This window comes from Cibotium barometz, chromosome 9 (genome assembly GCF_041138505.1).
Source record: "Cibotium barometz isolate CiBa-2024 chromosome 9, ASM4113850v1, whole genome shotgun sequence".
NCBI lineage: Eukaryota > Viridiplantae > Streptophyta > Polypodiopsida > Cyatheales > Cibotiaceae > Cibotium > Cibotium barometz.
Window position 1 is genome coordinate 56008290 of NC_141054.1, and position 12518 is coordinate 56020807.

At 46.8% G+C, this 12518-nt stretch overlaps 2 protein-coding genes across 3 annotated transcripts in view; both read right to left on the bottom strand.

Annotated features, from left to right (window-relative positions):
• The window catches only part of LOC147635730 (peroxisomal fatty acid beta-oxidation multifunctional protein MFP2-like), a 192019-nt gene that overhangs the window by 118052 nt on the left and 61449 nt on the right, over positions 1-12518 (bottom strand). For both annotated transcript variants that reach the window (XM_086803129.1, XM_086803128.1), the window contains 4 exons: positions 8679-8750; positions 7919-7981; positions 7397-7456; positions 7219-7286 (listed from right to left, as the gene is read on the bottom strand). In XM_086803129.1, the coding sequence (XP_086659255.1) occupies positions 7219-7286; positions 7397-7456; positions 7919-7981; positions 8679-8750 (263 nt within the window). The remainder of the gene's footprint in view (positions 1-7218; positions 7287-7396; positions 7457-7918; positions 7982-8678; positions 8751-12518) is intronic.
• LOC147635732 (uncharacterized) lies at positions 9485-11741 on the bottom strand. The gene is made up of 3 exons (XM_086803247.1): positions 11508-11741; positions 10038-11129; positions 9485-9943 (listed from the first exon to the last, which is right to left on the bottom strand). Exons 1-3 carry the CDS (start codon positions 11739-11741, stop codon positions 9485-9487), a joined length of 1785 nt encoding a protein of 594 aa, XP_086659373.1.

Here is a 12518-nt window from a genome sequence, read left to right on the forward strand (position 1 = left end):
CAAGCCTTTATATGCATCCACAGGAATCAGGATGATAGACCATTTCAAACACAAGCGGCCAATGATCCAAGAAAACCTGTTGCTGATCAACCATCATGGTAAGAACCTCTGGCAAAAAGAGATCTTGATGTAAAATATACATCCTATCCAATCTAGCATAAGTGCCCCGAAACTGTTGTGAGGCATAAGTGTAACCCCTTTCATCTGGATGCAACCAAGACCACATGTCTTGTTTTAGCGACCTTGCTGCAAAAGTTTCCCACGCCATTCTCTCCGGGCCATGCCATCCATTACAGAATGAGGTGACGTGGCTTGCTCCCTGGAGACACACATATTAAAGTCTCCCATCACAAAGCCAGGATGAGAGATTGAAGAGCACACAAGTCATTCCACAGCAAACGGCGTGCACGAGCATTATTTGCAGCATACACCCCTAACAACCATAAAGGCGTATCATCCCAAACAATCTGTATCACTAGAAATCTTCCATGAACATCTTGAATCACAAGAGAAGGCTGAAATTGCAAACGAACAGCAAACATAACACCTGACTGTGAAGCAGGATGTCTGCTGTAGAAAACATGAAACCCCTTACATACAAAGGCTTTGCCAGCCAACTTATGCTGCTTATGTTTAACTGCACACAAAACATCCCACCATGACAAAAAGTTGTACGCCAAAGCCTGAACTGCTTTTGGCACGAAGAAATACCCTTTACATTCCATTGTACAATTTTCATAAGCCTTCCCAGAAAAGGAATCAACAAGGCCGTGTACTAGGCCCAAGACAATCTGCCAAATCACGAACCTTTTGAAGCATTGCATTTTTAGACATGGTATTTGTGATCTCAAACTGCCCTTGGAGTTCCCGAGCACGTGCCGAAGGGTAATGACCATCCCATGGCAAGATGACCTCACCCTTCGAACCAAACACAAGAGGGAATTGTTGTTGTGCTTCTTTTGTTAGGCGACTTCTAATAGGGTAGCGTTCTACTCTATCCACCCCAAGAGCCCCTGTACCCTGAGAAAGTTGGCCTCCCGGCCTCTCAATCCTGGTCTGTTGCTAGGCACCTGAACCCAAAGGGCGACGAGCATATGTATGTAAGGGCCCCTGATGAGTACGCAAAGGCCCCCGCCAAACAGCATCTGAGAAATCCCCCCACGGGGCAACAAATCGTGTCTTTTTACCACGTAGTTCCACCCATGGCTGCTCAACCTCATTTTGAACATCCACATGTACATCCATGTGCTGGGCATCATGTAAAGGAGCATCATGCTCATCTTCCACGGGCAACTGCCCATCAACGATATCCTTGGTAGCAACAACTTGTTCTTTCTTAGGACATTCGGAGACAAAGTGGCCCATCTCACCACATTTGAAATAGTTGCCAGCAAATGTATCCCACCTCAATTCATACATTAAAGGTTGCAGCCCAGCCATATTGACACGCAAATGTGTCGGCCTAGGTCTCCCAGTATCCCACAACATGAATAGACGATTTCGGTTTCTAGATGTCATTCGAGGCACCACCAAGACATCACCGATACCTCGCATGAGACCTGGTAAAACACGCCAAAACATTGGTGGGAATTGTTTCACTTCAACCCAAACTGGGCAAGCCTGGCGCAACATATCTTGGTACTCTGCCATAGGCTTCCACGGAACCACATGAACCAACTGCCCATCCAAAAAGAGTGGCACCTGCTCCAAGACTGCCCTACGGGCTTCCGAAGTGCGAAAAAGTATTTCATAAAAGCCTCTCGGACCATCATAAATCTCCTCAAGTGCCTCAGGCGACACCAAGCGGCCCAACCATGCTCTAAGACAAGGCAACGGAATACGCCTAGTAAAGAAGAAGATAGCAGCACGATGGATATGCAGTGGGGGATATATGCTTTGTATGAGTCTGTGACAGGCAAAGTCCGAGCTCTAGGCGGATTATCTGATAGGGTGACCAGCACGATAGGGGTGAAGCAGGGATGCCCGCTATCGCCCACCCTCTTTGGAATGTACATTGATGCGGTCTTTGATTATGTAGACAGATTGGGAGGCCCACGGGCATGCCTGGTAGGGGTGTTGATACCCATCTTGTTATATGCTGATGATATTGTTCTAATCTCAGACTCTCCGGAGGGATTACAAAGACACCTGGATGCATTACAGGCTTTCTGTGCGGACAGAGATCTGACAGTGAACCTTGGGAAAACCAAGGTTATGGTGTTTAACACCACACAGGCATGGGTGACGAGATCAAAGCCTCAGTTCACTTTCCGAGGGGAGCCGGTAGAGTACGTCAAGTCATATGTCTACTTGGGAGTTACTTTCAAAAGACCGCGTTTCTCCCTAAAGGAGACAGCAGCAGCTAGATTAGCTCGAGGGCATGCAGCCTTGGGGGCACTTGAGAGGCAATGTGCACACAAGCAATTTTAGGAGCCACGCACCAAATTGTGGCTATTTGATAAGCTTGTCACACCGACCCTCCTGTAGGGAGCTCCAATTTGGGGGCCCAGTATACATTACAGATCTCAGAGAGGGACAAATGAGGGATGGAGGCAAATGGAGAGACCACTGATTATGATGATTGCCCACATGATTCGGAGCAAATCATCAGTACCACATGACATTGTTCGGGCTGAGCTGGGTGCCCCACCAGTAGTAACCGAGGCTCTATTCCAGGCAATTACCTTTTTACAGCGGCTATGGGAGCTCCCTCAGCAGAGGTACTCCCGATTGGCATTGACCTCATCCCTACACTTGGCAGAGGATGGAGATACTCATTGTTGGTACGCTCAGATGAGATCATGGTTTGACCTACATGGTTTGCGGATAGAGGCACTACCACCCTTTTAGTACAGTCTGGATTGTCCATTTTTGGATATCACCCCCTCAGAGCAAAACCGCGTGATCAAGATGGATATCATCAGAGTGGACACAGAGAGGACATGGACTAGCCCCCTTGAGCATGAAAATGGCTCAGTACAAGAGCCATTTTCTACACCTCTCACCGGGTGATTTTATCACCCGCCCGGCGTACATGGATGAACACCTATCACATGGGATACGTTGTGCCATTGGACAAATCCGGACCTCATCACATCAGCTACGGATTGAGACAGGGCGATATGTGCATCAGATCTTGGATGACCGCATTTCTCAGCTATGCTACCAAGAGGTAGAGACAGAGGAACACTACATTTGCAGATGTCCTGTCTATTATGAGATCCGAGGGAGATATCACTGCCTCTTCCGAGAGGGTTTTGGGCCGTTACGCAGGGTTTGAAAAGCACAAAACTAAAGCAACCATGCTTTTTTAACTCATTACCCCTATAAATTCAGTTTCTCTTGGCGCGAGTTTCTTGGCAGCCAGCAACAGTTTGTAGCTGGAGGCAGCTTTGGCAGGAAGCAAGGCAAAACGGTGTCTCTTTGTGGAGGCAAGCAAATGTATTGAAATGCCAAGAGAAAGGGGTACAAAAAGTATCTGAAATGTGAGTTATTGGCGGAAGAATGTCAAACTTGAGAGTGATCAGGGTGTCGAATGTCAATGCCGTCACCACGAGAAGGTTATTTTTTGTTTTTGATTATTTATTTATTTATTTATTTTGGGGGGAGGAGGGGGGGGAGGAAGGGCGGCTGCGAAGAAGAGGCAGGGGTGTGTCGGGCCTTGGAAGAGGCCACAAGTGCGCCCCCCCTTGGCTCTGTACGGCCATTTTTTCAAATAAAAAGAATCCCGTTATAGATACCAAGACCATGTGCAACTCCCACCTTTAGGAAATGTCTCCCATACACCGTGTCCTCCTCACGATCTTGTGATGATCTCTATAACCCCATATCAATGATGTCTAGCTCCTATAGTCTGATAGGGTCGTCCAAGCAAACAAGAACCTTGAGAAGGTGGCACAGGCGGTCTCCTACGCAGACAGAGAGCGAAATAAACGGGACTTGGTGACTCTTTGTCATGGCGTTGAAGTCCCCAAGCAGGACTTCCCCCAGCTATGAGAACTCCATAATATCCTCATATAATGGTAAGTATCATGACTAGAAATGATGTACGACATCAGCGAAGTGGGTGGGTGCGAAATAGCACACTGCAATGTGGATGACTGTCCCCACCAATAAGCTGTAGCTTCACCACCCAAAGATACCGTGCACGGTGCATCCTTGTCCTTCTGGACAATGCTGAGAGTCTAAAGGAGGTGAGGTCTAAAAAGAACAGCTACCGCTCCCAAGCCACATACCCCTGATGTTGCACAGGTCTCGTCTCGAAAAGCTGACTCCCACTCGAACTCCACTATGTATGGCAAATCCTCTCGAGGCTCTGATAAGTCTCTTTATAAAAAATGGCATCCCTACCTATGACAGTCTCTCTCAACCCTCTTGCATTTAACCCATTGTAGTTCCATACTGCTAACCTCAGGTGTTTGGTCTCATAGACCCCGCATCGCTATTCGGGACAATGCTTAGTGATAATGACCATAGGGTGCCATTGAAGTTCCATACTGCTAACCTCAGGTGTTTGGCCTCATAGACCACGCATCACTATTTGGGGCAACGCTTCGTGATAATGACCCTACCATCTCTGAAGACAGCCCATTTGTCCGTTCTAAGGGCCTCATGAACTGTCACCCTCGCCTCACGCCGGTGTGCCACCTGTGTTGGGGTGAGATCATCCCCCATGTCAACTGTTTTCCCTTGAAGGCAGCCTGTTTGTCTAAGAAGGCCTCCCTGCTGGTGGCATCAGGGAATCCGATGATGAGGAGCCGCTCCTGTGACATATCCTTCCCTACCCTCCGTGTATCTGCAAAGACAAGGGGGGGGGGGGGTCCTGTCAAGTCCTATCAGCTAGGAAAGCGTCATGGCATCTACCTTGGGGAATCCCCCACCTATATATCCCCGCACTTGCACATGGAGGGCCCTATCCTTCTTGTGTTTCTCCTCCTCGAGAGTCTCCCGTCTAAGTTTGACAGTCCTCCACTGAGGTGTTCCTAGCCATAGATATATTGCTCATGGTGAATTCCAGGATTACAAACCACTGGCCGCCTATCTTGCAGGCCCACGAGAACATCACGAGGGGAAAAAACGTAGCTTTTAAGAGCTTCAGAGCTACTATCCAGTACGCACCAAGGGTTCTTTTTCTCCCTTTGTGACCTTTACACATCTATGCAAGGTCCCATGGCTTTGTTGCCGAATTCAGCCCGAATGAGGGTACTATCTTGTACATCCTCCATGCCTCAAGTTCTAGCAGTTCTCAAATCCATGCTCTGATACCAATGTAAGGTCTCCATAGACGACGCCCAAGGATCATCTGACCTAGAGCAGAAACCCTAACGAGGTTTCATAGACCTGACATTGTACGCATCACATGACCACGATAGATTGTGGCTACCGAGCCTGAGGTCAGATTGCCGCAAGCCTACTTGGTACCGATGGCCCCAACCTAGCGTCCCATACTACTAGGCCGAACCCCCCACCTTGCAGCTCCATGGCCATGAGGTCTTGCACACCCTTGGTAGCCCTCCTATCCATACCTCAATAGCTCGTAAGTGCCCCCAAGGTCAGTTATATAGCAATAACCTAGCTATTATTGGCCCTTGCTTTTCTTACTTTATTTATAAACTTCTAGCCATGCATAATTATTAGCCCTAGGCTATTGATTATAAGCTCTTCACCAATCCATCCCTCATCTTGCTAGCGCCCTTAGCCCATGTGTGAACCCTCCAGGTCCCCACGCCCCAGCTAAACCCTAACCCTAACTTGGGTTAGTCCATGTCCCTAGCCCTAACCCCAGGCTAGTCGGGACATAACAACACGTGTGGACATATGACTTCCAAGAAGATGCCATTATGCTGTCAAAGATTGACTTGGTTGAGATGGGCCTCTAGAGGGCCAACCAGGATATGGAGAATGCAACAACATATGGTAGGCACTTCTTCAAGATGGGGGCTATGAATGATAGACCCTTTGGGTCTTTTGAAGTCGTCGATATTTTTTCTTATTCTTCTTCTCACACAAGCGTGCACACAAGTCCTAGAAATATGCAATCAAATCCATGCAATGTCCATGCCCAAAAACAAGTCATTCACACATTGAACCTAACCATAACGGCATTTCGCACCGTTGACTGGACCACACTAAAGAGCTCTTCCAAACAACTTCATTACATAAAAATCAATGCATTGTTGTGATCTGGTCCAAACACAAACAAACATCACCTACTCTGTCCCCCACCATGTAGCCAAGTGGTTAGGGAGTTAAAAGTCCCAAAGTGGAGGTCATGGATTCAACCCCCCCACTCACTACAGCCAGAAGCAACATGTTGAATAAAGTGGCGGGCTAATTAGCCAGAGGTAAAATCCCCTCTTCAAAAAAAATCTTATCTTCACTTACGAAAATGCATCTCTTATCTTCACTTAGGAAGAATCCTTTCTCGTACTTGCAAGATTTCAATAAAATGTGTGGGACCATGTCACAGGCTAGCTGAGGCCAGCTGCAGTTCTTGTCCGATAGCAAATTACATAAATCCAGCCAGTGGGCGCCATCACAGGCACAGTTCTTGCTTGTACCTGAGGCTGGGAGGGCAGCCTCTGTCATAGGCAAGCTGCTCACAAAAGACCTGCCTTTACCAGCCCACAAAACAAATCCTAGAACAGCAGATTGTCCAACCAAACCAACAAGCAGGGAGACACATAAAGCAAGCACTGGCATCTTGCTTGTATCTGAGGCTGGGAGGGCAGCCTCTGTCTTGGGCAGGCTGCTCACAAAAGACGTGCCTTTACCAGCCAACAAAACAAATCCTAGAACAGCAGATTGTCCAACCAAGCAGGGAGACACATAGAGCAAGCGCCGGCATTTTAATGCAGCCAGCCCAATTGAATGGAGGCTAATCCAGTAGCAGGGGCATTTTTGGGACTGTAAAATGGCCCTTTCCTCCCCTTCTCAGCAATCAGCATTAGAAGCCCAACAATCAGTAGAGTGTTCCAGAGCATGCAGATTCGTCACTATTCAGCTACATGTTTGACCTCCTTCAAAGCAGGATCTAGTGTTTGCATAACCTGTAGCAGTTGTATAATTAATTACAAAACAATCCATGTTCCTTCATTTCAGCCATGCATGTATGCATGTTAAATCTCTCTCCTCCGTATCAGAACTGCTGCAAATTCTACAACATCAGCATTAATAAGGGTGCTAAACTGCAAGGCTCTTGAGTTAATTTTGTAATACCATGGCCAGCTCTAGACCCCCTCCTAAAGCAAACCCTTCAATAGCCGCCACGACAGCCTTCTTGCAACCTGTAAACAACAGGCATGCCAGTTACCATTTACCAGAGAGAAATCTTTTTTTTTTACAAGAAGACTTAAAACAATACATACAAAACACCTATGAACTATATTGGACCTACCTTCTATGATGTTGTTTATGATGGTAATCCCAGGTAGGATAGTCTTCTCGCCCTCTTTTTCTGCACTCAAAATCAACGATACTAGTTTCATAACAATAGAAAAAAGTTGCTTCCAGCAAATACAAAACTCCTTCCTGCCTTCAATCATAGGGATTCAAGGTTTTTCTTTTTAGAGTAGGTTTATATTTTTATTTCTATTTTCTTTTTTTGTATGTGTATGTGTGTGTGTGTGTGTGTGTGTGTGTGTGTGCGCGCGCGCACACGCGTGTGCATGGGGGTGTGTGTGTGTATCATACAGACATATACATACATACATAGAGATAGATATATATGTATATACACGCACACACATATATATATCTGTATTTATGTACACACACACACATGTATGTATGTGTGTGTGTGTGTGTGTGTGTGTGTGTGTGTGTGTGTGTGTGCGAGTCCACGTGTGCAGGGTTCAAACTCACAACCCTCTCTGGATAGTGTGGCATGATAGCCGCCTCAGCTTCAAGCTTTTGATACCTGCATTTTGCTTCCTTTGGAAGCTCCTTATATCAGCCCCACCCGAAAATTTGCCATTAGCTCCTGTATCATCGGAAAAGGAAAACATAAGTATAAAAATGGTAACATTTTAACTGTCATGGTTGTCAGTCAAACCTATTTTCTGCCTGCAAGTCAAAAACCATTAGGGGACCTGCCGTACATTCTGACTCTGGCTGACTATTTGATCTGAGACTCCGCATAAAACAGAATAAGAGACACGTGCTTTCCACTTTTGCTGATGTGGCAGCCTCCTGGCTCTCATGACATCAATGAATGGGTTCCAGTCCGATCTTAGCCACATCCTCTTGGCTACGCCTGTCAGCCACACAGGCAAAAACAGGGGTGCGCCCATTCTCTTCTTCATTGATCATGGCCTAATATGGTCCTCATCTCCAGTTGGGAGGATTTCCAAGAGATCAAGACCCAGATCAGGCCATGACCAAGCTCTAGTTCAGACAGTTTGATAGTGGGTTCTGGTGGTATGGGATGCCCAGATTTGGATGATCTGAATGGTCAGTGTTGGTCTAGCCTCAACCTTGAGGGTGCTTGGACAAAGCTATGGTTGGGTGGTTAGCATTTCATCCGTTTTAAATCCTACAGGAAGGAAAGGTCTCAATTCGAGGAATGCACCTCATAGACTGCCAAACAGCATTCAAGAACAGGTAGATATGCTACAAACTCCTAAGGAGACAACTACTAGGATTAATACAAGTACAAGGACACTTAAACTTAACTATACCTGTTATGACAACTGCTTCAATGTCATCTCGGCCTTGCACCTCCTCAAAACTCTTGTACAAACCATTGAAGACTGAAACAAAATCCAAAAATGCATAAATATTCAGCTACAAAAAAGTAGGAATATTCAGCTATACACAATCGAATGGTGAATCCACAAAAAAATCACACACGCACGCGCACACACACATAGTGTCCGCCCGTGACACGAGCGCACACAGCAAAAAAAAACTTCGTTTCACAGTGGCTAGATGAGTAATGTAGAAATTGAGGCAGTGATTTATCAAATCATGAGTCAATGCTTTATTTGCAGAGGACCTGTCAAACCTCTTGTCCAGTTAGATAGATGAGACTTCTAACACACTTTTACAAAAGTGAGCATTCAGTATCCAAGGAAGAGATCTTCCAAAGATAAGACCTTAGTGCATATAACAAAATTACAAGGTAACTCTTTGATCTCGGCTATTGAAATTCAGCATCTAAATTACTGTACAAGCTTAGTTAGTACGAAAGGTACGATACGGTATGGTACGATAAAATACGGTACTAATTGGTACCTTAAAATTTTTGAGGTACGGTACGATATTAGTACGTTTTAAAAAAAAATACTTCCTAGACTTAAAAATTGTAGACAAGAAGTTACAAAATAGTAGAACCATGAACATAATGTCATCATGCCATTAGAGTACAAAATTGCTACAAAAGGATAGGCCAAAAACTCATGGCATACATGATACTACATACTACAATACATCATCAATGGGCTAGAAGGAGATAGATGCCCAATGCCTAGAAAGCTATAACATATCAAAAGTCTACATCATCACCAACATTTGCATGATCATCAACATGATCACTACTAGAGTGTCCATCAACAGAGTTCTCTGAAGAGGACTCTTCGAAGGTGGACGAGACACTCTGGGGATCATTCTCGCTAAGTAGGTTGCCGTCATCATCAAACAAGGGCTCTCTAGGCAGTGGGGTATCATCATGAGGGGGCAATGGAATATCATCATGAAGGCGGGGATTGGAGCTCGAGGATCCCTGCCTCACATATGTGCGAAGGCCACCCTTTGCCGATGTCGAAGGCGGAGGCCTATGAACTCCAACTGCTCGGTCCCGTCCATGCTGACTCCTGGTGATGCGAGTATCTGCTGCCACAAGCTCACTATAGAGCTCCATGAAGATTGCCTCCTCCTCATCATCAGGTTGTTGATTGACACTTGCAAAGTTTTCACTCGTCAACGTGAAAGTGTCAACATTGACCTGCACATTAAGGCACAAAAGTTAGTCTGTACAGTGTACACAAAACTTAAAAGTTATGAGTCATAACAAGTTAGAGTCTAGACTTGTCACTTACCTGCTTGGGACTACCCATACTAAGAATGCCCTGCATCATGCGCAAGTTAGTGCGGCAGTAGACCAACCGCTCCAACTGTCGTGTGCTCAGTCGATTGCGTATCCTCGTGTGTATGAGAGAATAGGAACTCCAGTTCCTCTCACATGCACCCGTAGAACAATCCTGGGCTAGGACCCTTAAGGCTATGGGTTGGAGATGCTCTAGTCCATACCCAAAATTGTCCCACCAAAAAAGGGGCTTCACAAGTGACTCCCTCCTCCAGCAAGTGGGAGACAAAAAGGAGGTTTGACCTCTCTGATCAACATAGCAGCCCAACTCCTCTAAAAAGGCATTGTGCTCATCAACTGGCACAGCTCGAAGCATATATGCATCCCGATCTTGTCGAAGCTCCCTATCGGTGCATACTACTGGAGACTTGTAGGCTGGATGTACCAATGCTGCAAACCCGTGGATTGGTTTGTGCATCCACCTCCATCTCTTCTGTGCAATCTCCATGATTTGTGCTCGCTCGTCAAATGTAATGTCTGTGCAAGCCTCCAACTCCACAAGGGCAGCTCTAAAGAAGTGGACAAGAAGGCCCATGGTGGACCCCTCGCAATCTGTCATCCGCAAGAGCCTATAGAATGGAGTCATAGCAATGACAATTGCTCGGACTCTAGTCCAAAAACTCTCCTCTAGGCAAAAGCGTTGCATGGCTTTGGCCTCTTCAGTGACGTGCTCATCCCATTCGTTCCACATGGTGGAAACAACTGTCTGGCGAAGGGCGGGCCTCACATCGTATAGACGCTCCAAAACCAGCCACATGTAGGCAAAGCGGGTGGCCGATGGCTTCTTCAAGTCAAGCCTACTATGCTCACGAAACATAGCAAGCACCTTCACCTTTAGCATGAAGAAGTTGACAATAGATGTAGCTTGTTGCACAATCCTCTTCACCCACCTGAGCTTCGCCACATCCTCCATGAGTAAGTCAATGCAATGACTCGCACATGGAGTCCACACAATGGTGGGGAATTCCGCCTCAAGCAAGCGTCCCATGCGTCGACAATTTGATGCATTGTCGGTGATGACTTGCACCACGTTTTGAGCCCCAACCTACATGGCAGATAAATCATATGAGTTGAGGGCTTTGCACAAATGACAAAATCAGCCACACTTAAGTAAAATAATGCTTACCTCTATGATCGCTTGCATAATATGGCGGTAGATGAAACTCCCGGTAGTCTTTCTCCCCCTTCTCCCGGTGTCAACCGCACGCAAGAAGTATGTGCCAAGCGGGCAAGACACAAGGATGTTGATACTGCCACGCTTCCTTTGATCACTCCATCCATATGTGAGAATAGAACATCCATACTTCGTCCATGCGGCTCGAATCGGGTCAAGGGCTCGATCAATTCTCTCCTTCTCTTCATCAATCTTCCTCGTGCGCATAGCCGTGTAAGAGACCCCCGTCCACCCCTCACATGGACCCACATTCGCAATCGCCGTCACCATCTTCTTCCATTGCTCCTTTTGGAGTACATTGAAGGCAAGATTGCATTCAATAATGGTGCGAGCAATCTCTATCTCCGCAAGGCATTGCCGCTCCTTATGGAATGCAACCGAACCTCTCACACTACCCGTGACTTGGTGGAGAGAGGGTTGCACCCCTTCACGCTCCACCACCCTTTGCCTTTTGCCCGGTGCGGAGGCGGACCGTGCATCCATGGAAGTGGCAGTGGAGGATACACCAATGAAAGAGCTGGTGGCCGCTTCATCATGTGCTGGTGGTGGTGCTGGTGGTGGTGCCGGTGCGTGTGTTGATGATGCACCTCTACTTGAATTTGAGCCGCCGCTCATCTTCCACGAAATGTCATCGGCAATGCTTTGCGGAATCTCCTTGCATGGGGCAACTTGTCCCCCAATCTTTGAAAGGTGCTGGAGAAGCCTTGTTGCACCACTGGTGTATGACTTGCCGCAATATTGGCAGACTTCTTGGTGTCCTTCTCCACATTGAGGCAATGCAAATCAAAAGCCTCATGCTTCTCCCGAGGCATGATGGATAAGAGAAGGGCTAAAGCGTGGAGTAGAGGAGAGAGCGTAGAGAAGATGAAGTATGGGAAGAGCTTGGAGGAAGAGAACTTGGAGTAGAGGCTCAAGTGGGATGGAAGGAGCTTGGAGAAGGGTGGAGGAGGGTGGAGGAGAGGCTTGGAGTAGATGGAGGAGAGGCTTGGTCCTTGAGGCTTTTATAGAAGGACTCAGGAGAGATGAAAGGAAAACAGCCAAAAAAACGGGCAGAAAACGGGCAGAAAACGGCTACTTCCAACAGGCAGAAAACGGCTACTTCCAACGGGCAGAAACAGGGAAAACTCGTACTTGATCGTATGGATACGTACATTACCGTACGGTACGAATCGTGCGTACGGCCTGATCCGTACGACGTACGGAACTAAGCATGTTACTGTAGTTGCCAAGGTTGTCAAATTAGTAAATTTGCTTTTGATT

Coding starts and splice junctions, on each gene's coding strand:
- LOC147635732 (XM_086803247.1), bottom strand. CDS start 11,741: ATGGATGCACGGTCCGCCTCCGCACCGGGCAAAAGGCAAAGGGTGGTG. Junction 11,130..11,507: donor TGGTGACGGCGATTGCGAAT/GTGGGTCCATGT, acceptor TCTGCCATGTAG/GTTGGGGCTCAAAACGTGGT. Junction 9,944..10,037: donor GTATGGGTAGTCCCAAGCAG/GTAAGTGACAAG, acceptor CTTAATGTGCAG/GTCAATGTTGACACTTTCAC.